The 26,977-nt window shown below is 41.2% G+C and overlaps 1 protein-coding gene across 3 annotated transcripts; it reads right to left on the minus strand.

Annotated features, from left to right (window-relative positions):
* Positions 1 to 1,891: 1,891 nt before the first annotated feature.
* On the minus strand, positions 1,892 to 26,704 carry LOC142949965 (glycine receptor subunit alpha-1-like). 3 transcript variants are annotated; one of them, XM_076091864.1, is made up of 10 exons: positions 26,616 to 26,680; positions 19,385 to 19,515; positions 17,845 to 17,912; positions 9,857 to 10,080; positions 9,008 to 9,090; positions 7,067 to 7,204; positions 6,256 to 6,470; positions 3,942 to 4,091; positions 2,844 to 2,972; positions 1,892 to 2,221 (listed from the first exon to the last, which is right to left on the minus strand). In XM_076091864.1, exons 1-10 carry the CDS (start codon positions 26,678 to 26,680, stop codon positions 1,892 to 1,894), a joined length of 1,533 nt encoding a protein of 510 aa, XP_075947979.1. The 3 variants fall into 3 exon arrangements, with proteins under 3 accessions (XP_075947979.1, XP_075947980.1, XP_075947981.1); XM_076091865.1 differs by lacking the exon at positions 2,844 to 2,972 and having other exon boundaries at positions 26,616 to 26,704; XM_076091866.1 differs by lacking the exons at positions 2,844 to 2,972; positions 26,616 to 26,680 and adding an exon at positions 3,788 to 3,799 and having other exon boundaries at positions 1,892 to 2,252; positions 3,964 to 4,091; positions 19,385 to 19,478.
* Between the last annotated feature and the right edge of the window lie 273 nt (positions 26,705 to 26,977).

Consider the following 26,977-nt stretch of genomic DNA (forward strand, 5'->3'; position numbering starts at 1 on the left):
ACAAGAAGAAGAGGAAGGGGAATGGGAAAAGGTATGGGAAGAAGTCTGAGGGGTTAACGTTACTTTCACCCCGTTTCACTTGCTGGGTTTCCGGTCGGCTCACGCTTATCTCTGCTGTACAATTGTTCCTCTCCCGGCATGACGTGGCATTGCGTGTGCATTTGTTGATGGCGCTAACTAACCAGTCTTGCTGTAAGAAATCCCATTCTGGATAGAGAGGAATGACCTGGTAAACCATCTACATGTAGGTCTCTCAGTTGCAACCACTCTGATCTCGCTGTAGATTGAAACAGTATGTGAGCGTGTGACTCACAAGCATACATTCCGTTTGGTCTGCGTGTTCTCTTAATCGCTGACCAAGAAAAGGAACGGGTGGTGACCCGGTACAAAACAATTCTGAGGCAGTGCGGTAGAGGAGGGACCATGTCTGCTGCTTTCAAGCAGGAGAGGAAAAGAGCTGACCTAGGAACTAGGAAGGTTTTCACATCTACTCTGAAGTTGTAGAAATGGGAAAGATCAAAACTTGGCTTAGATCAGCAATGGTTCTGTCAAATGTTTGCGAGATTGTTGAATTGAATTGGTACTGTGAAAGATTTTATTAAGTCTTTATTTTATTTGTGGCATTGTGGCACTCTATTGTTGGCGTTAGTGAATTTGTATTCAGCCATGTTTACCCTTGACAGAATTTAATTTGACATGAGATTGCAGAGGTTTGTTTTCCTTTTAAATCAACGGCACAGTTGTACAGTTACACATGTTTTATATCCAGCCATGTTCTCCTGAAGGAGAATCTGTGGATGTTGGTTTTTATAAATAAATGAAAGGCTGATGGTATGTTTTTACCAGTACATTTTTTAGCATCTTGCAATAAATGTTTATATGCTTTTTATCACGTTGTATTGTGTCTATGTGCTTTGTAGATAACTCTGTAGATAACTGAAGAAGATAGAAGACTGATTGAGACTGTTGTGAGTTTTGAGGTTTTGCCAGCCTTTCAATGTCATTTGTAAATACTTTGTAAGGCATAGATAGTCCTCACTTTAAATGAGGCCACACAAAATACTTAATGACTAGTTACTACCTGAATTAATCATGAATTGCAGTTAGATTGTGTTTCTAAAATATATATTAACACACTCCCTAACCATTAGTGTCTAAATCATTATATGAATAAATGCATGCATACGTGTACATTTAAATCATTTCTTACACTTTATAAACGATCTAATGAACTATTGACAACTCTAAAATAATTGGTTTGTGATTGAAATAATACTTAATTTAGAAATGGGGGAATCCTTTGTTTATAACATAGGAAAATAAAATCAAACAATAAAGATGAGCTTATTAATCAACAATTAAACATTTATAGATGTGTATGTGTAGTAATGTGGTGAATGATGCTTTATTAATGACGAATTCATATTTACTCATAATTTACTAATGCTTCATAGCCTGCGGTTATTATGAAGTGTTCCCCATGGATCCCAGGGCTCTTCCTCATTTTCAACTTCTTCCATTCCTCATCACATTGATGATATTTAAGGTTTTAAGTCAGATGGGCCACTTATAAATTCTGAATTTATAGGACACATATCCATATGCTGTGTATATTTATGCATCTTTTACAGAGCACTCTCCGTATACTTAATAAATAGTCTCATCATTCTGCTACTGCAGAGGTTGTCCTCTTTGAATTGGCTTTACATTTTCTGTTTTTGTTCATTATTTGTGAGAACTGATATGAGCTTTATGCTTTCAGAATGTTTTATAAATGGGTCAGGGTGAAGGAAAAGGGAAATGAAGGTAGTTAATGAAGTCCTGGTATGAATAGCGGTATAAGGATGCGTGTGCATGTACTGTAAATAAATAATCTCTGTACTTTCTTTCTCTATCGCATATGTACATCTTCACGTCGAAGTATCTTATAAAGAACCCAGTAGAATATATTGAAGAAGAGAAAGGCCAGAGGGAAGCCGGCCCTCGACACAGTGTCAATCTTTTTGGCTCTGTCGATAAATAACTTCCTCATCTCTTCGATGCTTTTACCCCCTCCACCTGCTGCTTCCCCAGGTGGTTTCTGGGCAGCGTTTGCTGTGGCTCCTGGGGTGTTCAGTACAGTAACAGTATTGTTGGCGCTGCCCTTCCGGCCCTTGCTGTTCCTTGGAGTGGAGGTCACAGCGGCTGTAGAGGTCAGTCTGTTCTCATGCACTTCCCCTTCCTGGTGGAGAGACAACGAAAGAGAGGACGGGCTCACGGATCAGATGCACATTTATTATTTCACAGACTACACATGCCACTGATGGGCCCTTGAGCATGGCACTGAACAAGGGTTAAACTGATTTGCTGCTTTGTTTATATATATACTATTGGCCTTGGATTGGATACAGCAGAAAAGTTTTTAGGAATTTCATACCTAAGCATACTCAGAAGTTTAAATTTGCCTTATTACGCTTTACCACTTACTTCCTGTGCAAACGCCCCACGTTACGTCATCATTTTACAATTCACTATGCATCTTCTGCAAATGAAAACGATTCAATAGGTTCATAAATGACCATTATGGAACATTTACAAAGCTTTCTCTAAATGTTAAAGAGATGCTTAGAGACGCTGTACTCAAGATATAACTTTTCTCAATCTAAAATCTAGTGTATCATGCTAGTTCGGGGCATCAATATGACCTACACCAGTGGCTCCCACCGTGTGTAACCCTCACCCAGTGCTCCTGGCCATGCCTTTGCTAAACCAGCAGACTGTTGGAACATGCAGGTAAAACACAAATACATGCAAACAATGCGCACACACCCACACACACACACACGTATGTACTGTGCCATTACCCTGTGGTTGGTGGTGTAGACGTTGGTCATAGATCCATAAGGAGGGCCTGTTGGTTTGAGGCCGTTGTCAACATTAACACGACGGAGGGAATAAGCTAGCTCCTCTGGATCAACACCACCTCCACTGATCTACCAGTTGACAGCATGCACACCAGTAATCAACAAACAGAAACCAAAAGGACCAAACAAAATGAAGAATAGTGTCTAAAAACAAGGGGTTGGGACACACATTCATTCAGTCAATCTAAATGTTAAACGTGTTCAATGTTAAAAGCTGCCAAATACATTTTGTTTGGGGATTTTGGTCTAAATTCTGAACAATTCCCTTAGCAGTTAACACCAATTCATTTACATTTTTAAATCATGGTTTTTGGTAATATCTCATTCTCTACTCATCTACTAACAATCCATCTGATAAAAGATGATCAGAGATTTTGGGGGGGATCCGGCCAACTCCCTTATTTTACCGGTAACTTGTTTTCATAACAATTTAAACTGAGGAGGTACAAAGTTTTTGGCCAGATAATAATACTATCCACTAATTAAAAAAAATTCAGATTCTACAAGTTTAAGATATACGTATATATTTTTTTTTTACTGAATTACCCTCCCAGACTGAGACATATAACCATTTCTGATTTCCAGCTTCCTCTTAAGTAAATGCTGTTTGTGTGCGTGAGTTGAATGAATGCGGAGTTGATCCTTTTCTGTACCAGAGATCCTAATCATGCATCGACAGCAGACTAACACTCTGTTTGGAGGGCCTTCTGTCAGAGAAATAACACAACTGTGAACCACATAGATGACGTTACAGCCGTGGTATCATGCACTAATACAGTGAGGGAGATGTGGTGTTTCAGGAGACTCAAACATGCACAGTCAGATACACTTTTGACATTTGGTATCATCAGGAATGGCATCGTGATTTTCTTTTTCACCCCCACCCCCTCCTCTCTCTCTTCCAATGCCATTACTCTAAAAGCATGCAGCCTCAAACCAGAGCTGAGAGACAAACAACAAAAGTGTGTGTGCGTGTGTGTGTGTGTGCACATCTGTGTGCAGGTATGGATAGTAAGTAGCTTGTGGAATTTTCCGTACCTTGCTCTTGCTCTTAGGATGCCGTCTGAAACGCAGCAGGTCTTTATGTTGCCTTGACACAAAGTTGACGGCGGCGTACTCCAACAGTGCAGAGAAGACGAAGAGAAGACACACTGCCATCCAGATGTCTATGGCCTTAACATAAGAGACCTTGAAAAACAAACACACACACACACACACACACACAATAGGTAAAGTGTCAATCAACATTCACCTACCAGAGGCTTTCTGGATGATCCTGCAATGCAAATGAGATGTGGTTCAAGGAACATGTTTTTGTTGACCGCTAGTAAACTTTAGGATTACGTCGCTCGAGAGACAAGCTTTTGGGAGGGCAATGTTGCTCAATCAGTTGGTCAACCCAATCTCAACCCTAGTTTGAACCTGGGTGACTTTAGTAAGTCAAAAATATTCTTACACAAAAAGTTAATTTCACATCTCTTAATATATATGTGTGTATTCCTATTTTCTTCATCATTGTCATCATTACAGACATTGTTTTAGGGTTGCAGTTACTGCGCTTTCAAAGTCAACCTAAATCTAACCACCTCTTCATCATGTAATGATTTACATTATGGGGGAGTGCAATCATCCCTATTTTATCCCCAAAAGTTAGGCAAGTCCCCACAGTTTGACTGTGTAGTCAGATTTATGTCCCTACATGACCGGTAAAACACGCACACACACACACACACACACACAAACTGCTGTGCCACTGATGCGTGTGGTGTTGAAGGGGTGCAACATTTCTTTATGAAATAATGACTTATTCAAACATGTGCTACATACTGGAGTGCTATGTTCTGTTCAGCACTGGAAACATGAGAAACCTCCTAACCTCTAAATACAGACACACGCGCACACACACCTGCACACACACACACACACACACACACACACACACACACATAGATACACACATGATAGAGATGGGTGAGCTGATAATGGTTATGTAAATATTTTTTTCTCATGCATACAAGATATCAGAGTGAGGCTAAGGGAGTCTTTCTTACACACGCACTAGCAGATACATGATGTCTGTAGTCACATACTTGTGCTTAACATGCACCAATAAAAATAGAGAAAGATTTCAGGTCTCAGGAGAGGGAATAAATCAATTCTGCCACACACACACACACACACACACTCAAACAAATATGCGGCTATATTTTCATATATATGTGCTGCACCAAAGGCCTGGAAGTTGAACCCTTTGAACCAGACGGATAACAATTCTAAATACTAAAAAAATACATAAATGTGGCACAGGTATAGGCCACAGCTAACCGACGTGACTACTGTTCATCCATGCAGTAAAACTGCGTTAGAGGATGAGGGAAATGCTGTGGATCGGCAACGAAAAAAAGCTGTGATGTCATGTCTCAGACCTCTGAGCCACCAGACCTTCCATAAAGGGAAAGCTGGCCAATGGGACAATGACATGGAATAGTCAGAGTCGGAGAACCCTGAACACATCATGGCTGGCTTTAAAAGTTGCAGCTGACAGAAGTTGCTCCAATCCTGCCCCTTTCCTATATGGAGATGAGGTCTGTGAAAGTAGCAGCTGACATCGTGTGTCACCATGTCACCCCCCCCCCCCCAAGATGGGGAGTAGAGTGGAAAAGACTGAGCCGGCAAGGAGGTCCGTGAATGTTTCATCGCCCCCTCGCGGAAAGGCGCTATACCTGGAGAGGTGTATTTTAGCAGACACGATGGCAATTGTAAAAATTTTAAATAACAGGAGCAACAAAAAAAACAAAAAAAAAACGTTATGGTTCTTGTATCCCAATTAGAACCCTGACAACTCTCCTCTTTCTTTCTCTCTTCATTCATATACAGATGTGTGTGTGTTATTGAAGGCCTGTGGACAGGAACAATTACAATACATTCTAAATTGTCGCTTGAACATGTTAGTACCATCCAATGCCAAGTAATATCCTTGAGATCTTACCCTGTGCTAGAGGGAGAGCAACCCTGTACTGTAAACTGGCCAAGAAAACCAGCTGTCACAAGACAGACAAATACAGACAGACAACCATTCATACTCACATTCACATTGCAAGTTAAGAGCCTCTAATTCATCTAACCTGCATGTGTTGGGATCGGGGCACCTACAATATAACGATACACTGATTCAGATGGAAAATAAAATACGCTTTGTTACATTTGTGTTTATTTCTATTTAAATTGTAACTGGTGTGCCTTCTTGGCCAGGTCTCCCTCTGAAAATAGTTGTCTATCTCAGGAGGCTTCCTGATTAAATAAAGTTAACATTTAAAAGATACAAATATTTAAAAATAATAATAAAAAAGACCTTGGGCAGTGAAGTGCGGGAACCTGAACTCTGTGTTGTCATTGTGAGGACAGTGGTGATGCCCAGTGCCACTCTGGCTGGGGCAGCATCCATGTTGATCCAGAAGGAGACCCAGGACAGAATGACAATGAGCAGAGAAGGGATGTACATCTGGATCAGATAGTAGCCCATCTGACGCTCCAGGTGGAACCGCACTTCAATGCAAGTAAATTTACCTGCAACAAAGCGGAGACACGCTTCAAATAATATTTGCATATTTATAATTACAGGCTACATGTCTGAAGTGCGGGTTATCAGCAAGAAAGATGAGGCACAGTGATGATCTCAAAAGGCACTGTTGGCTGTATCTACCTGTGCTTCAACCCTGCTTCACCAAGGCTTCAAGCCAGCCAGTGGGGCATGCTCACAGGTACGAACATGCACTTAAAGCACACATGGCCGGTCTGGTTTTTGTCAACAAAGCAAGAAGAAGCTCGGCCTAATAACACACGCAGAGGGAGAGCAACATCGCTCTCTGCTCAGGTAGACATTAGTCCACTATCTTTACATTGCAAATAGTTGTTTGCTGCTATTTTAATGCTCTGAATGCCATATATTTCTCTTTTAATGAAAAGACAATATCAGTCTGGAGGGATGTTGTCACCAATGTTCATGTTAATAATGTTATTGTTTGTTTCTCCCATCTTCCAGCCGATTCTTTTTTTTTCTTGACTTGATTCATGCAGCACATGATTGATGAAATGTGGCAACCGTTTCAACCCGCGTGCATGTTACAGTGCCTGTGTCACGAAGCTTACGGTGTGTGCGTTACCTGTGTTGTAGTGCTTGGTGCAGTATCTGAGATCTGACTCATCTTTTAGAAGAAACTGTGGCAGCGTGAGGCCTTCGGCCATTTGCACTGATCCATTCTCCTGCCACTCAAAGATCAGGTCATTCATGGTGTAGCCAACTGAAAAAAGCGAACCACAGGATAATTTGATTATCACAATCAATAAAACATTGTGCAAAATATAGGTCATGGAGAAGAGATGCATTAATGTGTAAGCAGAACATTCATGTTTTAGGAGGAGATGAATTAATTTATACTTGTAAGTGCAGCAATCCATCATCCAGTTTGTAAGCAGCATGAAGGTTTTGTTTGTAACATTTAATCTGTAATGTCACTATACTAACTACTGTATAAAGTAGCAATAAATGGAAAAGCTCAAGATAAGTACAAGTACAACAACTAAAGACGCAGCCGGGGGGGGGGGGGGGGGAGGAGAGTGTCCGGTTTGGGGACATCAGAATTGCATCTATGCTCTTTGCAGATGATGTGGTTCTGTTGGTTCCGTCAGACCGTGACCTTCAGCACGCACTGGGACCATTTGCAGCCGAGTGGGAAGTGGTCAAAATGAGAGTCAGTACCTCCAACTCTGAGGCCACGGTTCTCTGACTGAAACCAGAGGATGGCTCACTCTGGGTTGGAAGTAAGTCCGTGTCCCAAGTGAGAGAGTTCAAGGATCTCGGGGTCCTGTTCACAAGTGACAGTAAACTGGGGTGTGAGATGGAAAGGCGGTCCGGTGTGGCGTCAGCAGTGATGTGGGGCTTGTATCTGGCCGTTGTAGTGAAGACAGAGCTGAGCCTCACCTATGGTCATGAGCTATGGGTAGTGATTGAAAGAATGAGATCACGGATACATCGGCCGAAATGAGCTTCCTTCGTAAAGTAGCTGGACTCAGCCCGAGGCTGCATCCACTCTTCTACGTTTCCGTTTTGAAACGCATATTTTTGCATTGTTTACGCCTAGCATCCACACGACTTCGGAATTTTAGAGCAACTAAAACGAAGGAGTGTGAAAACGCTACCGACTGACACACTGTACATTTTCTGACATTTGGGGCAGCCCCCAAATGCTGACCCAGCAAATGGCAGAAATAACTTCTGCCACTCATTTGACCTACATTTCGCCAAGTGTTCACAAGTGTTCCAAATGTCAGATTCCTTGCTGCATATGTTGCTACACAATTACCCAGCGCCATATTCCCACAATACCTTGGGCTAAGAAGCTGAGATTTGGACTGTACTATCGTCCCAGTCTATGGATTCACTGGTGGGAAAATGAAAAGAATTGGAACATTCTTTTTTTGAATTCTCAGCCAAGGCCCAGATTTTGTTGAAAATTTAAATTCATCCAATTTGCTTCAAATTGGGCAATTTAGAGGGCTCTCCCCAGGGATGCACATTCAGAAGTTTCAGCCTCCTAGCCCGGATCACTGTGCAGATATGACACTGTCAACTGTTGTTGACACTCAATGTCAGATTCTTAGTGAAAACTGTATAAGAAATTTCTTCTTAAAAACGATTGTTGAAAGAGGCCCATAAACAGCACTCAGCCAAAGGTGCACTGATATGTATCTGTACATATTTTAGGTAGGGATACAATAAATCCCCATGCCATTACATTGTTTTCAGCTACAACTACTGTATGTGAGCAAATTACGAAAGGCAGAAGTAGAAATGTAGAAATGAAGAAATGTAGTAACAGGTATCTGATGTAATTGAAAGAATACAAATGAGTATACCATTTCCTTGATTTCAAACCATAACCATAACATTTGTTTCAAGCTTATGATTAAAACAAGGTTTAGGTTCTGTTACGGGAAAAGGTTGGGTTAGAGTAAGGGGCTAGGGAATGTATAATGTCAACAAGAGTCCTCACAAGTATAGAACTACAAACGTGTATGTGTGTGTGTGTTTGTACTGTACTTACAGCTCTCCAGCTGCATGATACAGGTCTGACTATCCATAGGGAAGTTTTTAAGATCCATGGGACATGAGAGAGTTAATGTTAATCTGAAAGCAAAGACGGAGGAGAGAACAAGTGACTAGGGAGTCACATAGAGTGACATGGTTTAATGTCATATATTAATGTCTTACAGATGTACAGAATCAAAGCACTTTTATCTTTGCATATTTTATATTAATGCGGCACTAAGTCGGATATCTTTGAGGCTCCAAAATAGCATGGAATCTCGGCAATATCTAGGGTACACAACTGACATTTTTTCTCTTGCTGTCTATCACATCCACCGTACAGAGTACAACCAGAAGGTTGGCAAACATATTAAAGACATACTGTACATAGAAACTTGCATGCAGCAATACAGCACTTCTATCAGCATCTCGTGTTTAAAGTGCCAGAGCTTTGAATGCAGCTGTAAAATGGAGGATTTTCAGAAAACATTTTTTGTTCTGCGCTTGGAAATGAAGTTACTCTTTATTTGGATCTGAACAGAACTTAAAAAATATAATTTTAGTAGTTGAGATTATACAACCCACATTATTTTCGGTTGTACTGTTCAGTGTGCATTATGTTGGAGGTAAGCATTCTGTTGGTTCATGCACTGCAAATCAAAAAAAATGATATCAGAAGATATATAAAATTAGAAAACATGTTGTGTTCAAAGAAATTCTTCATTCTTCAGTGTAAAAAGACAAATCAGAATGGTGCACTATCTTAAAGGGTACGTATGATGATAATGTATTCTTCCTAATGTCATCTTGCGCTGTGGGTGCACTGTGTGCCATGAAAATGCTAAAAGTATTTTCCCACACTTACCTTATAGAGTACAAAACATTCCCATTCTTAAATATCCTGAGCAGTTTGTTATCTGTAGTGACTTCGTGAAAGTGGGCCCCCTTCTCATTGGCAAAGAACAGGTCCGGTTTCCAGATGGAGTCTAACATAGAGGGGTCCAAGTCCAGAGAATCATCTGGGTATTCAGAATAGGCGAGTCTGGGGTCGTTCCACTGCTGACGGAGGAAGATATTTACACGGTAGTCCTACAAACACAAAGGATAACATGCATGCATTACTCACAGGGACATTTAGAGGAACCTGAAGAAAGTGGTTGACCTCCCCAAACAAACCAGTATTATGAGCAGCTCATTCCAGGTATCATGGAAGATTTTCTACTACGATACAAAAATTGTTCTGTAAATTTATAAAAAAAAGAATCGTTTGAAATAACCATACCATACTTCATCACATTTGATTCATTTTCTTCTTTTATTTGGAACTTTAATACAAACAAAAATAACACTTCAAAAATCCAAACAGTAAAACTATAATTCTTTCAAAATGAAAGCTTTAAGGTTCCTGAGTTCAATAATTTCAAGTGTCACAGGTTGTAAGGTTACCGCTGCAAATAAACACCAGTCTGACAGCCACAAGTTAATACAACATAAAATCCACACAAATTTGTATTTTAGAGCATACCAACAGAAACAATTCTGCAGGATTTGATTATCTTTCATTTAAAAAAGTTGACAAAATGCTCTGATAATCATGTAACCAGAGTTCTTTCTCATCTTGGGTTGGATGAGAAGCCTCCTACTGTTCTGTATTCACAACTTTACTTTCGTCCTCTATGTCTCTTGATGCTAAAAGATGGTCCGGGTGGCCCGGAGGGATGCTTGCAATTCTGCGCATGCACTATCCATCGGCTTCAAAACTCTCACCCACATGTGACCCACCAACCTTCATGTCGAATCAAATCACGTTACTTTGCGAGGGAGCTGGATTTGCGAGAACTCACAATAATTTCTACCGCGGTGGAAACGGTATTGCCAAATCTCTACTGGTGAAAGCATTTCTACCGGTGCACCATCAAATTGCCAAACCTTAAACAGTACAAGCTATTTCCTTAAGCAGGTTACCAAAAGTCAATATATTTATATAAACACTACACTTTCAATTTGACATATTTACACATATTTACACAAATGCGCACACATGTCCACTGATAATTTGCACAAGTGTAGCCGGCCAATCAGGACGTCCCTACCCAAATACACGTGGACCACTCAGTAAATAAGGCAGCACACTTCGCTGCTCAACATCCTAAACCTGATCAATAGAATAAAACAACATACTGACTCTCATACATCAAGGCAAAACCATTGAAAATAACCAAGAAGATGTCAGCTGCTGCGTTTACAGGCGAGCTGGTGATGCATTCACTAACCTCATCTACGGCTTAGCCATATTCATGTTCTCCCTCACCGATCTCCACGCGGGAAGGAGGGATTGGACTCAGTGCTGTGATGTCTGCTGAATCTATTTCAAGCCACCAGGAAATGGATTACCTCTCAACAGAGATCCAGTATCTGTTACAAAAACAGACTGTTTGTTTTCCCCACTCACAACAGCCAGGTTGTATTTTATATACTTCCTGGTTCCCAAGAAATCAGGAGATTTCAGACCTGTTTCGAATCACTGTATTGCCAGCCAGGTGGACTTGTATAGCGCCTTTCTAGTCTTCCGACCACCACTCAAAGCGCTTTAATGTCATCAACACATTTACACCCATTCATACACTGATGACAGAGGCTACCATGCAAGGTGGCACCTGCCCAACAGGACTGACCTATCAAGCAACACTCACACACCGTAGCTACAGCTTACGGGAACAATCTGTGTCAAAAAGTGTCTTGCCCATAGACACATCAGAGACCAAAACCTCCGATCTTCTGAATGAAGGACAACCCGCTTTACCTCTGAGCCACGGTCTCCCGCGAGGTGGGAGCAGTTGTCGATCATTCTGGCAGCCCCAGGTCGCCGCATGGCAATGTGGTGTGCAAAAATGACTCAGATGATGGCAGCCCAATCCTGAACCGTTCCCTAGCTCTGTGGGGCTTTGTCTCGGGAGGCTGGTACAACAGGCGCATTGCCCACTGTGGGCCATACTCTCCAGGCTTGGCTCCTGAGAGGGACAGGCTGAGGAGGGCTAAACTGTGTGAGCAGGTGGTGTACAGAGCTTCCAGGCTGAAAGAGCAGCATCCACCACTGCCTGTTATAGGGCAAAGTGGTGCGAGGAAAGGAGGTTCGGTCCCCTGTCCTGTGCAGTTGGCTCTATTTTCTTCCTGTTTGATGGATAGAGGGCTGTCTCATACCACTGTTAAAGTGTATGCTGCAGCCATTTCTTTCTGCCAAGAGTGTTTTGGCAACAGATCAGTCTGTGGTCACTCTTTTGTGAAGCGGTTTATGCAGGGGGTCAGAACACAGCATGTGGTGATGTGTGCCTTCTCCCCACAGTGTGAATTGCCATTAGTGCTCAAGGCTTTGGTTAAGGGTCCATTTGAGCCTTAGGACTGCTCCTCTCAGAATATGTTGGGGTTTAAGACAGCATTGCTGCTTGCACTGACCTCAGCTTAGATGGTGTGGAAACTAAACTAACTTCCCCGTTGGTGCACTCCAGTTGCTCGCTGCTTCGTGGTGATCGCAGCGTGACCACCCTCTTTGTTACCAAGAACTTAAGGACTTCTTTCATGTCGAAGGTTATACTGCTGGATGCTTTTTGTCTTCCACCCATGCAGGGGAAAGGGAGGAAAGGTTGTGTTGTTATGTTGAACACATGGCCCTCATCAGGTCCACTGCACAGCTGTTTTGTGTGCTTTGGTAATGGTGTGACCAGTAAAGACCTAAGAAATGCCCGACGGGATGGCTTTGTGAGTGCATCTCCTTACCCACCCACTGTGGTCTGCTCCCACTATAGGCAGTATGGCATATCTGCTGACTATGCTCATTGACTGGAAGTGCCTTACTCTTCCACTTCACTACACCTCCAACAGAGCTAAAGCCATTGCACGATGAACACAGATGTGGCTAATGAAATTAAACAAGGTGGACATTTGATTGAGGTGTGACAGTCATACTAACTATAGGCCTACATGAGCCAGGTTTCCCCTGCACTCATGGTGCAACAAAAGTACCTTTGAGAAGCAGTTTAGCAAATTACATAATGCATTATCACAATCATATACGTATATCTAACTGTTCATACACTTTAATTCTGTTAATTCTGTTTTTTCATTACTTTTTACGCAATAGGTTGCCTAATTCTTAAGCGAACAAACATGTAATTATAATTGCTGCATAGGAATCATGCGACAGATTCATTACATTTCAGTATTCACTGATGCAGAAACCTAATCCGAGCTGGAAATGCAATTCACTTCACAGTGATTCACTGCCTGCCTGGGGTTACCCTGAATGTCTAAAGATGTGATTTCTGTTGGCAGGTAGAGAGTCCTTCAGCTATCAGGCTGCTCTCATCCAGCATTCGTAGCATTATCTACGAAAAATAATGCCCCATATTTTGTAGATATTCTTCGGAATTGGACGGCTCCAACAACCAGTAATCTTTCAGCCAGCAGACCGCAGTTTCTTGCCCGTGTGAAACAAGAAGTCAATGTTCATGTTTTTGTCACGTACTTACGTACTTCATTAACGGCACTTCCGTGGTTATTTTAACCCAAACAACGGTCTATTCCTAAACTTTACTAAGTGGTTTTGTGACCTCAACCTAACTGATTTTCCTGAAAGTTTATTTTGAAAAGATTGTATGCATTTAACAAGCGGAAATTGACACGTGTTGCTGGCTTTCATGGGAATACCCATGATAAATGAGGAGTAACTTTACATGTCATACGTATGAGGATACGTTGCAGCTATTCAGTTATCAAAAGTCAAAGTCAAAATAAATAAATAATGCAACTGTAAAGAACCATCACAACCAACCACATACAAGTGCACTTCTAACAAGAAAACAGCTAAATTAAAATCTAGCACAAATTTGAACAGTTTTTTTAATGCGGACAAACCTGTGGCATTAGCATGTCTCCCTGTGCAGCCAGATAAACTAAACCCTGCTGGCACACACATGGAGAATGGATTAGGAGGGATGGAGAGATTGAGTGAACAAATGAAAAAAAAAGTCTTACAGTAGTTAATCTGTTTAACATAGAAAGCGTGTAAAGACCAGAATAAGCCAACCTGGCTTTAAGCCCTGTGTGTGAGCATGTGCAACACTGGGCATGATTTCCTCCTGTCTAATTTTCTCCTCCCTTTCAGTGATGTAATGGTAAAACAAAGAAGGGAAAACCGTGTCACAAAATAATAAGCATTATATAATTTTTGTTATTATTATGATAAGTCATTCAATTGTTCTTTGAAAATAATATATTTTTATTTGAGGCACATATTCAGGCTCTTCAGATAATGTATGGCTGAGATAAGCTCTGAAAACAAGAGGGATTAGAATACATTTAGGTGACTAAACTGCACGACATCACAATGTTATTTAGTACAAATACAGCTTTAGAGACCATCTCTCTTATTACCACCTGGGTAATGATATCTGGGCTCAGAACAGGAAGAACTCCACTACTCGGGACACACAAGTATGGTCCAAAATCCAAAGTTTAATTCCAAACACAGGCAGGGGGTCAATAAACAAGAGGCAAACAGAGAAAGGCTCACTTTCTTTGTGTTTTGGACAGTATGTTTGGCGAAACGCTAACAGCTCACGGAAAGATAATTCCGTGCGGACTGGTTGCATACACCTCCGCTTGTTTTTGAGTTTGAATGAAGTGTATTTTACAACACTTACAGCCTATTAGTTGCGTCAGAAAGCTTGGTGAGTTTAATTTTGTTGTTGGCAAGATTGTATGATGTGTCTTATACGATGAGAGCCTAAAGCCTGTATACATCACCGCTTGTTTTTTAATTTGAATGAAGTGTCTTTTGCGACGCCTTACATCCCATTAGTGTCTACAAGGGGGGTTAGCCAATTGTGGGTTGTATTCATTCGATCACACAATACAGCAGTGGTCGTCGCTGACACACCTGGCGGACATTATTATTATCCATACTGACAGCAACAAATCCAACTGTCTAGGACGTAAAATACACTATTTATCGGTCTATCCATGCATCCATTATTTACATCCTACTTGTAAATAATATGCGTGAAATTATATCTGGCTAAAGTAATACTTCCTGTCATGTCACTAAAACCTATTTGAAATGTGTTACGTATGTGTTTAGGCTTACTGCATGGCACTCTCTTGTCTCTTAATAGGAAGTGAGGAGTGGGTAGATGAAAAGAGTGAGAAGAGAGAAAGGTCTTAATCCTAATGCGACATATGGCCGTGTACATACACATCTCTAACATGCTCCCCGCTCTCAGAGTAGGACCTTTAACACATGCCTGATATGCTAGTAAGGTATGACACAGCCTTCCCTTCCTCCAACACTAGCCGTTAGCTAATCCCTGGACATGGAGTAAGAACTGTGCAGCTTTAATTGTCCTTGATGTTCTGGAACAGCTTGACACAAGTAAAGAAACTTTAAGGAAAATGTTGTGGCTTGATATATACGCACACTTTACTCAATAGGACAAAGAAGTTACAATTGGCAAACGGACTTGTACTTATGACCACTTAAAAGCGCCCATTCACACCCATTCACACCCATTCACAGCCATTCATACACTGATGGCAGGGGCTACCATGCAAGGTGCCACCTGCCCAATAAATGCTTATAACTACAGACATCATCAAAATATAACCTGAAAAGGTTAAAACTCTAGTGGATTTGGCATCCAAGTAAAAAAAAAAAAAGAGAAATCATAATTCCCCAAGTTATATACTACAAACAGATAAAAAAAATCACACAAAGTTGGCTCAAACATACATATAGGCCCACTGAAATATTGTAAATTCTGTAATTTGACATGGCAGTTCGTGCTTGGCAGGCCAACACACCAGAAACACACACGCACGTACAAATGGCATATCCGTCAGAACAACTCCCAGTGGTGCAGACAGCACTTAGACCCTGTCGCTTCAATCATCCATCCACTTTTCCATCCAACCATCTTTTGAGAAGGCTTCACTGATCACAACCAGTTCTGCTCTGCTAGCTAATTACGCAAAAGACGGACTACGACAGAAAGTGAAGTGGTGTTGGAGAGTCGCGAAGCATCACAAATGTGTTCATTTCAGACACACAGAAACGTACTGAATAGTGCTATCTTTCATTCAATCGATGGTGTCAACCAGTTTTGGTACTTCAATTTATATAACAATGAATAAATGAATAATAACTCAAATTTTGGGATTGGCTGCCAATAGCAACTTCAATCTTGGCAAGATGTGAAAAACTCTGAAACTGTTCAATAATTTACGGCAGATAATAATTGACAAAATAATACTTGTAATACCTTTACTATCTGAACTATCTGCTTTCTATTTTCAAATATCTTACATCAATTATTCAAGTGTGAATTTGGCTTCTACAATATTAGATTAACTTAAAACACTGTACTCAATATAAACTGCAATCTACAATTGTATCACAACGGAAGAATCTCAACCGTATGCACTGAGCAAGGGAGCAAGGGTCAAAGACTTTGTTGAGGTATCAACCTAAAATGTCCGAGACACACCCCAACCAAACCTACCTCTATTCATTTCCTTAAGCTATACAGCCTTCGTCCCCCTAAGCAGTCTGAGACGGCCTTGTGTGTAGATATTGGGGGGTACGTTCGTTACCTATAGGTCAGAAGTTACAGAACAAGCTGTCTTCCAGTGCCTTACCCACACTAGGCGGGTGTGACTGAAACATGCAATTATCCTGTCTGTGCACAGAGCAAAGATTAAGCCTTCTAGCATAAACTCAAGATTTATCTATTTAATTGACATGATTGAGCATTCTGTCAAGGACAATTGCATCTAGTTTAAAATGTAAGTTTGTCGGAAACAAGAAGCAAAGTGAAGATGCTCACAAATCACGAGTAATGTTCAACCTTTTTACCTTTAATGCACATAAAATTTCCCTTTTTAGTGTCTCTCCAACGATAAATTAATTTGTTTTTACAGGGAATGTATTACGAGGAAAATCTGCCTTTTCCAAAATATATGTGCAGAGAATGTTATGGACGAGGATACATTTCACAGGGTTTGGGCTGACTTGGATGTTCAGCTGCATTTATTATTCTAGCCAGAGTATAAATAAACTGCTCTCCGATGCCAACAGAGACGGAATAATTCTGCTGTGATGAATGACAGTGTAGGCAGTTTGTGATGGATGCTGTCGTCGATAACCCATGAGAGAGAGTCGCGTGTGCGTTACTATGAATGAACGTTCTATTCCTCACATGGACAGTGGTGTGCTGGAGATAAACTGGAAAAGACAACCAAGACCTGCAGGACCGAGAGGGCAGATGACTGTGATGATTGTGTCACCTAATGCTATTGTAAGCTTTTTTGTTGAGTTGCGACAATAAGTAAAATAAGAGTTGTTGCCGTCTTCTTTCACGTAGGTTCAAACTAGAGAGCCTCAGGGTTTGTATTTTATCACCTGGGTAGCGGCCCAACTCGGACACACTGGTTTGGCCTGGCGTCAGTAGCTCGCCCGCAATGCATCAGGAGCAGGAGAACTCAGCTTTCTCGGCCAATATATCACACACAAGGAATTCATTGCTTCACTGGACTACATTTTCCATCAACACTGATTGGACATCCATATAAAAGGTGGCAATGTTTTTCCTTTAAGTTAAGATGCCAGAAGCACTCCTTGCAAAGAATAAAAGCACAGTAAGTGGATACGTGTATATGACTATAAATGACTATAAATATTGTTTTAAGAATCCCCTGATGGAACAAGGTAAATGTAAAACATTTGTGTGTAAACTTTGTCTGTGACTTCATGCTAATTTAACCTTTATGCTAACTGTTTCATGCAGCATCGATTCTACTTGCCATGGTGGTTTCAGCAATGGACCCAAAGCTGTTGATGAAAATGTTACAGGAAACATTGACTGGAGGACCTGCAGAGTGAAAGATAGATACAATGATTACAGTAGATGGACATAATATAAATAATACAATTGTAGCACGGTTGGTTTAAAGGGTACCAACACATGTAACGAAAGCCTCCCTAAAAGTATGTAGTGAATATGAGGTGCAGTACAAGGCCCCAGGGGAAGAACATGCTTCGTAAATACATTTCAATCAGGAGAGACTTGTTTTTATAATTTAATGATTTATTATACATGCATCAAATGTGAAAAATGCAAAGACTTTGGCGATTGGACTCCATCCTGAAGTACTATCACCGAGGGAGGGTAGGAATACTGAGGTCCAATAGGCCTAATCCCCCCTGGAGTCCTGACACTGGTGGTGGTGGTGGTGAAAGGAGTTGCTGCAATCTGATGATGAATCAGGAGCATGACTGTGATGCTGACTGGAGGTGACTGGGGTGGGGGAGGGTCGCATCTGCTTAGCTGAAATGACAACTGACAGCAGCAGGGAGGAGAACACTATTTAAAGTTTGACAGCAACGATATGATTGGCTTCAGGAACCGGTGTGCAGAATCTGGTTGGTTACTTAACAGTGCACGCCCCCAATCAGCTGATAGAGTAATTACAAGGAGAGGAGAGACAGAGATTATGAGTGAGTGTCTTCCTGACTGAACTTGCGCTTGAGCAACATTTATTGCTACAAAAAAATGGAGCAGTGTTTGAAAAGTGATTGCACTCAATTTCGGGCTATCAGAAATACTCAATATTTATGATAGCTAACATAATTTAACTTGCATTAAATTCAGCTCAGGGAAGTACCCTTCGAAAAAGGACAATTATAGCCAACTAATTAATTCAGTCTCAGTTCTGGAGGTTGATACGAAGTTCTTGACTTGTAAACAGTGACCAGAATACTGAGTACGTTTCTGAGCTTTTTTCACCAGGATATAGATGTGTGAGGACCAAGTCAGGATCTCTGTGATGCTGATTCCCAGGAACATTAAAGGCAACATCAGAGAAACATTGTCCATCAACATTAACTGATGTTTGATCACCAAGCATCAAAAACTTGCCGTTGTCGGCAGGGTAACTCAAGTGAAGGGTTCAGGACTCGGAGTTGACGGGGAATAGTGCACATCCTGAATTGAAGCTTCAGCCCTGACCTCCGCTCAGAGACGGATTGAGAGGTGAGGACCTAAGACGCCGCTGAAAAGCTCATCGAAGATAACCAAAGAAAGAGAAAAGAGAAAATCGACTCCAAGCTCCCGTTAGCACAGCTGACCATTTACCAAGGGCAGTACAGAGGACAGTAAAGAGGTTGTGGGCGGGGGACGAGGCAGAGGACGTGGGTGTTTGTCTGTGGACGGCATGGACATTGGCGAAAGACTATCCAGACAAGAAACAGAAGGCTGATTGAAGCCAGGAGAAATAGAGGTTCTTCCATCTTAATTTCCTGTGTGCAGTGGAGAAATACAGACAGACATAGATAGCTAGATACCTTTAAAGTTCGGTCTTATCCTGGCATCATATCCCGACGTCCTGCCCATCAGTTTGTCCAGAAAATCCGAGGGAGACATTGGGGCCGGCCGTGTCCTCGCAACATTGTCCACCTCCTTACACTGACCAACACTGTGATAGAAACAAAACACAGATCATGCACGTGATCGTCTGCGATGTTTTCACAGCACAGAGGTAAACAGCTAAGGTTAGCGGAGGTTGCCTTTATCTGCATAGCATCTACTGGGTAACAATGGGTGTGACAAAGGTACATTATAGTGTTATTGTCATGTGTCTTGTAAAACATTGTAAAATATCATTTTTGATTATATTTTTTCACAGCAATATAAAGAAGTTATGAGAGAGGGAATTATGACCTGTTTAACTTCCTTACAGTGACGCTAGCTCTAAGCAGCTTATAATATATATATGTATATAATCAAACCAAATATTTAGATAAAAATATAATAATTAATTTCCTAATCATATGAATTTTGTACCTTTCTTTAAATAACCATTGTAGATTACAATAACAAGGTAAAAGGATAACATTTGTGAGGGTTTGCACTGACTTTGGGACGGTTGAATATATTTTTTGGAACGATTCAGGGGACTTTGCTGAAAAAAGTCTGGAGCCTTGCCGTCAATTATAGTTCTTTGAGAGAAATTTGGAATCTGCAAAGTTCTGAATCGGCAGGTCAGACTTTAACAAAATTGGCAATCGGGATTAGCTACAAAAAAATCTACTTCTTAATTTAAAATTTCTTAAAACTTTAAATTGATTTGGGAAATGAGGAACTCTGGCGACACACAGTCACTCGTAGCTAAACTACAACAGAAACATTTCAATTCATTTAACATTTTAATAAAAACATTTTTCCTTTGGTAAATTTTGACACACTAAATAGTGAACTGTCTTGACAGCGCTGACCTTTGTGGGAATAAGACATTTGTCCAAAATGGAGGAGTAGCTGTGGAGTTATATGGGGCCTCTGAATGCCACTTTGCAGGGTTTTAGGCTTTTCTCCTTGTAAATAGTATCTTAAAAAAAAAAAAAAATTGTATATATGTAAATAAAGAACAAAAAAAAACATCCAATTTCATGTAACTCTGCTCTCTCATATATAAACTGCTCCACAAAAGAGGCATGGTTAAATTCTTTGTTTTTTATCTACTGGATAGTGTGTGTACGTGTGTATGTGTGTGTTCGGAGGGGGAGAGGCGGAGAGGGCTTCTGCGGTGACTGGGTAGTAGCTTCTAAATGCTAAGGTAAAGCTTATGTATGTGTGTGTGTGTGTTTATTTGTCAGTAGGAATAAAACATCCCAAAATAGCTCTGCTCACTGCAAAGATCATACTGTTGAACACACACACATCAGCACATCCAAGTGTAGTTTCAGGCTCATCAACCTTTACTCTGACATTTGGGAGCAGCCACCATTTACCCCCAGCAGGGAATAACCTTATACAATCCTGACACCAGAATCAGGGTGTTGACCATAAGTCTGTTTCCTCATTTAACCTCTTCTAAACACACACTCACACTGGCGGTGACAAGAAAGGACAAGTAGCCCGGTGCTCATTAATATGCATTGAGCTTTGGGAGAAGGGGAGTGACAGAGAGCAGAGACATAGCTGGAGGAGGGATCTAGTGACTTTGAGACAGGAGAAAACTACAACCCATGGCAAATAAAAAGGTCAAAAACATGCCCTTTCATTTTAGCCACTGTTACTTAGTCAGTTCCCATCAGATACAAAATAAGTCAAACTTGATATGTCATATGCCCTCAGATCTCAGGACACTGGCCCTGCTGTCCCTAAAACCCAGAAAAAAAACATTAGTCAGCAGAGTGTTTCCCTGCCAAGAACAAATCCCTGTTGTTATGGGGGAGGGGAGGGGGGGGGGAGGGAGGGGTCATCAAATATAAACTCAGAAATAAATCTGTTGTCATTGTCAATGTCTGACTTCAGCATCATCTAGCTTGGGAGTGAATACATTCTTCCGTCCTGCTGTCGGAGAGAGAGCGCTGACCTGGAGTCACGCAACATGGGAGCAAAGCGTGGAGCTGCTTCTTGGTTGATGCATCGCCACGCTCACTCTCTGTCTACTCTCTGTCCGAGTCTCCCCATGGATGTGGATGCGTGTGCTCGGAGTGTGAGTCATGCTCGCCATCATGTATGTGTGCCTTTATTACGAGCCCCACCGCTCCTCTTGGCGAGACCCGCCCTGGGCAGCATCCAACCTCCAGGATTTGCCAGGCGTCTGTGCTCGCAGAGTCACTGGCAACCTGATTTGTTAGGGTCCTATGCCCATGAGCAAGAGGCTATCTTGACCTGGAATATAACATTTCTGAAAATGCTGTAGTGAATGCTGATTTGGCTTAGAATATGAAAAGATGTCCATCATCATGTTAAAATGAGGGGGGGGGGGGGGGGGGAATCCATCTTAAGTTCTGAGTTGCCTGTGGATGCAACTGTGAATGGTATACAATATCAATAGTGTATACGAGCAGCACACAGACAACCATGCAACCTATTACAATTAATTAGCCCCACATTTTCAGTTACTGCTGGCTTTACCCTTACTGGTGCTGCTCTTTATGCTTACAAAGACACCTCCATCAAACCAGAGGCCTTACTCTCTCCAGTTAATGTGTCAGTCTTTCCGTGCCATCCATTTTGTTCCACCTCTCCCTGGAACAGTTTCTTTCTTTGGACAGCACAGGGAGCTCACACAGCATTGTCAGCTCAGAGCATCTCACATCAGCTGCTAAGCTGCTTATGTTGCTGTTGCGCTACCTCTCCCCATGATTTCTCATGTTCTCTCTCCTCCCTCCTGCCTCCCTTTTCTATTCTGTGCTCTCCTCCTCTAAAACACCAGAGAGCAATTGTTAAGTAATGTAGAGCGACGTGGCATAACATCTGATCAATAATGGATTAGCTTTTGACCTAGAACTGTTGCCTCCCTCACAAAAAAATGATATAGGTGCCATCAAGAGCTCATGATCAACCATAATAGTATAAATAGTTAAAAGCACATTGCATGTTTGAAGGCCAAGTAATACCACTTCATACCAAAAATTGGTTGTGGTCATGAATTGAGTTAGCCATGTTTTTGACTCATCGCTGTTTAGGAAGAAAGTCTCTGAGCATAGCATAGTTTAATTTAAAACATTCAAACATCTGAAACAGAATGATAGCGGGTTGTGCTACTGTGGGTCCTTTCTTTTGTGCTGGCACATTACGAATGTTGTGTGGCTTGGCCAGAGCCAAATGTGTCACACTTAATTTAGCTTTTTTATCTGCAACAGACAATAAATGAATAAATAATAAATATATGGCCTTGTTCACATGATCTGAGTTTGTTAAACAATCTTAGGTTTCACAGTCAGAGGCAGACGCCAGTGATAAGAAGATGAAATCCTTATTAGTAGCAGTTATAATCCACGACAAAAATTGAATTTTCCCAACATGTATTTATTCCAGGTTAATCACATGGGTTCCCTTTCATATCCATATCTTATGGATACCTGCATTTATTACAAAATGCTCAGAACTCAACTTGTTTAGGTTTCAGTTCAGTACAGTCTATGAACCACCCAAATTACGGTACGTGTAGAGCATAATGTCCAACGGCTCGACCTGGAAAGAATAGGCAATGTGTCCGTTGTTAGTGAGGATAGTCAAACCAACACCGACTTGAACATGGAGGATACAAATGGGAAGCCTGAGCAGTAAGACTCGCCATTATCGGGCCCAGTTCTGTGGACAAAGAGTAGTGGATCAGACAGAAACTGTGACTAAAAACTGTTCAGCTTAAGATGGGTCAGGTGAAGTCTCTGGAACTAGTGATATAAAACACGTCAACACTATGTCATGAGCATGTCTTCCACTGTTTGTGCATATTTCTGGAGCAAGACCAAAAAAACTGTGCAGCAAATTATTCTGCTGAAATAATGGTGCTTGTGCAGTCCCTCTGTCCAATAGGGACACATTTTGCCAGTTTCTTTTAAGGCATCCACAAAGTTAGCAACTTTAGGAGTGAAGGTAACAATGTGAAAGGGATCCATCTTTGTTCATTATACTACAGCTGCTACATTCATTCCTTCGTGCGAGGAGGAACATTGGCAGCACTGCCAGAGCCCTATAAAATGACCTCCAGCGGGTTACTCGTGTCCATGTTTCTGACCCAACTGTCAGAATCAGACTCCATGAGGGTGGCAGGAGGTCCCGACGTCTTCTCGTCGGACTTGTGCTCGCAGCACCATGTGGCTTGATTGGCATTTGCCAAATTACATCACAATTGGCAGGTTCGTCATAGGCGCCCTGTTCTCTTCACAGATAAGAGCAGGTTCACAACATCTCCGTACATCTGGCCACCAAATTTGGTGTGGACTCAGCACATCAATCGACCTAACTCCACAACCATAGGGGCCAACCATCAGAAAAGTCGCAGACATATCCACAATAAGACTTGACACATACCCATCAAGTTTCATTCAAATTGACCTCAAGGGGGCGAAACAGGAAGTCAACTGATTTGGGCAATTTTAAGGCATTTTGGCCCACTTCCAGTTTTCACAGACGTACTTTGACGACCTCGTCCTACAGATTTCATCAACACCAAATTCGGTCATTACTATCTAAAGATAAAGATGTTGCTGTTACTTGGCTGCCATTTTGTGCCATTTGACATTCAGCGCAAAGTTATTTTTGAGGAGCTAGGGACGTTGGGAAATGTACAAAACTTGTAAACCCATTACAAAAGCTAAAATAAGGCATTTAATATGCTTTTTGTGCTTGGGTGTGGCAAGACGGCTCGATAGAAGCCACCACTGCGGTACGTTTGACCTAGATGTACGAAATGTAGTAGTCAGATTAATCAATTGCAGTCAGAAACAGTGAGTTGACATTTTTTTATTTTGTGTGAATTTCTCATGTAATTTTGGCAACTTCCAGGCTCTGTACTCCTCCTTGATAGTTCATGATTTAGTTGCTTTCCAAACTCAGATTATTAAAACAAAATATAACCAACTAATAATTGATAATTTATATAGAGTAAACTACCCAGCTGTAAATAAAGTAATTAAAATGAGCTCCACCTTCACCAGCTGCAACATTAAAGAGATAAACACTTCAATACATTAATAAATATAATACAATAACATATTATATATTACTCTGCATAATGAATATTGTACTTTTGTTTCATTAAGTATAATCAGATGATAACACTTTTGTACTTGTCTTTGAGTAACATTTTACATGCAGGACCTTTACTTGTTATAGAGTATTCTACACTGTATTATTGCTACTTTCCCCTAAGTAGACATCTGAGGACTTCTTCCACCACTGTATGTTAAAGTTAGTTTATTGAATTATTAAAAGAGTTTTCGTTCACTCACACACACAGCTGTTGTTCTTTTCTTTCTTTTGTCTCTCCGCCATCTGCTGTCTGTCTGTCTGTCTCTATACTGGGACTTTGAACTAAGGGCGTTTGCACATGGACTTTCTTAATAATAGTAAAATTAGTTATTACTTTTAGTTACTTTGGGAGCCACACCGTACTATAATGTTATGCAACCTGAGGATTGTAATACAAAACCAGATGGCACCTGATCTACTTCATATTATAGATATATCCAAGAAGTGCCTGACGGGATGCTTTGTGGGTGCATCTACCAAGCCTATAGGCAAGCGGGAAGAGCCCCATTCCACCGCAGTGTTTCCTACAGGATTTTGTGAGACTAGGACCTGGACCCTGAGCAGAAATTCCCCTTCCCCATATGCCATTTGTATTCTTATCTAAATTACATTTTGAATGCAGGACTTCTACTTTTTACTTACACTGTAGTCATAAACACATTGGTTGTAAATTCATCGACGACAGTTGAACAGCTTACAAGCACTGTCTGTGTAATGATGCGCACACACACCATTATTCCAGCAGAGTGACAGAAGTCGCTGCTTGTTTGACCTGTTGTCCGTGTTATAGGAATAAAACCGAACATCATAAATCATCGCACCTACTTCACGAACCCCACAGCGCTCGATATCAGACAGTCCGCTGGAGCAGAAGTTTATGTTTGCCAGCAGTAGGCTGACAAAACAGTTTTGGAAAGGCAGCAAGCACAGATTAAAAAACCCACAGGGCTGTGCTGGACACACTGGACACACTGGACACACTGACAGCAGAACAACTTCGATACAAATCATAAGAAAACTAGAATGCCATTCGGAGAACGCAGACCATTCATGTGCTCCTTGATCCCATTTCCTGAGTTGGGAAGTCGTTCTTCCGACTTTGGTGTGTTCTTCTGACTACAAAGAAGATTTGTTGTTTAAACCACACCGTAGCTGTTTTTGAGTTGTTGTTCCGACTTAAGGAGGGGTGTTGGCATGAATTTTCTCAGTCCGGAACTAATTTTTCCAAATATTCTGACATTACATGAATGCAGCATGCCCTATGTCATAATGTTAATGAAAGTGAAATATAATGCGAGTAAAAACAAACAAACAGACAAACCGAGCCAAAAACATAACCTTCTTGGTAATTAGATAACTGTTGTTGTTGACAATGACCGTGTGATGAGTTGTTGTTTGTGGGTTTTGGCAGGCAGCTGTCCCCTCTTCTGGACATGAATGCCGACATTAGAGGTTGAGCTCTTATCCCCATTTTTTATGATTCATCGTGTCCTGCTTGCTCATCATTTGAGTATGGCCATTTGGAATTTTAGACCGTCACAAAATATTGAATTCAAAAAAAAATAATAATAAATATATATATATATATATATATATGGAGTTAGGGTATTTTACAGTTCAAAAATACAGTTCAAAAATAAAATATCAGAATAATCTACAAAATAGAAGACAACAAGATAAAGTAAATTGAATTGAGTTTTTAACTGGTAATTAAATAGGGCTACAGATGAATAAAAACACAAAGAAAACAATATGTTTGTTTTAAACTTTAAAATTTAAATAAATAAAATGCAGTCTTATAAACATGTATGCAATGACATTAGATTTAGTATATTCTGCTACAAAATCAAGACGGTATCTGACCCCTTGTCTTGATACAACTGGCCCCAGCAGGTGCACGATTGCAATTGCACAATGTTGACCCAAATGAAACCCCTATATCAAGGAGCTCCCTTCTGACTAACGCGCGCGTGTGTGTGTGTGTATGTGTGTAGCGTTGTGGTATAAGCGGAGCGTCCACTTACTTACCCGTGCAACAGTATCAGTTTCCAGGCGAGTAGAAAGCCCGTGACAGAGAGCCTTTTCCTCCTCATCTCTCTCCAGAGGGGCTCCGGAATCTCTGCTCTCCTCGCAGCTCTTCAACCTCTCAGCACCGCAACGGAGGTCAACTCACAAACATGCCGTAGTAACAGGAACTCCAAAAAACTCAAGCGCGGTCGGTTAATTCCCATAAGTAGAACGAGAAACAGCAAGACAGCTACGGAATGAATCAGTTAAATGCAAATTTGAAAAAAAGGAAGAGCGCACGACAGCTGTTCAGACTCTAGCTCTGAGCTTGGTCCGTGCCCTCGCGAAGCATGGGGATGGAGAGACGACCCGCCCGATACTCT

This window comes from Anarhichas minor, unplaced genomic scaffold (assembly GCF_050575085.1).
Source record: "Anarhichas minor isolate MPS153535 unplaced genomic scaffold, ASM5057508v1 ptg000014l, whole genome shotgun sequence".
In the NCBI taxonomy this organism is placed as follows: domain Eukaryota; kingdom Metazoa; phylum Chordata; class Actinopteri; order Perciformes; family Anarhichadidae; genus Anarhichas; species Anarhichas minor.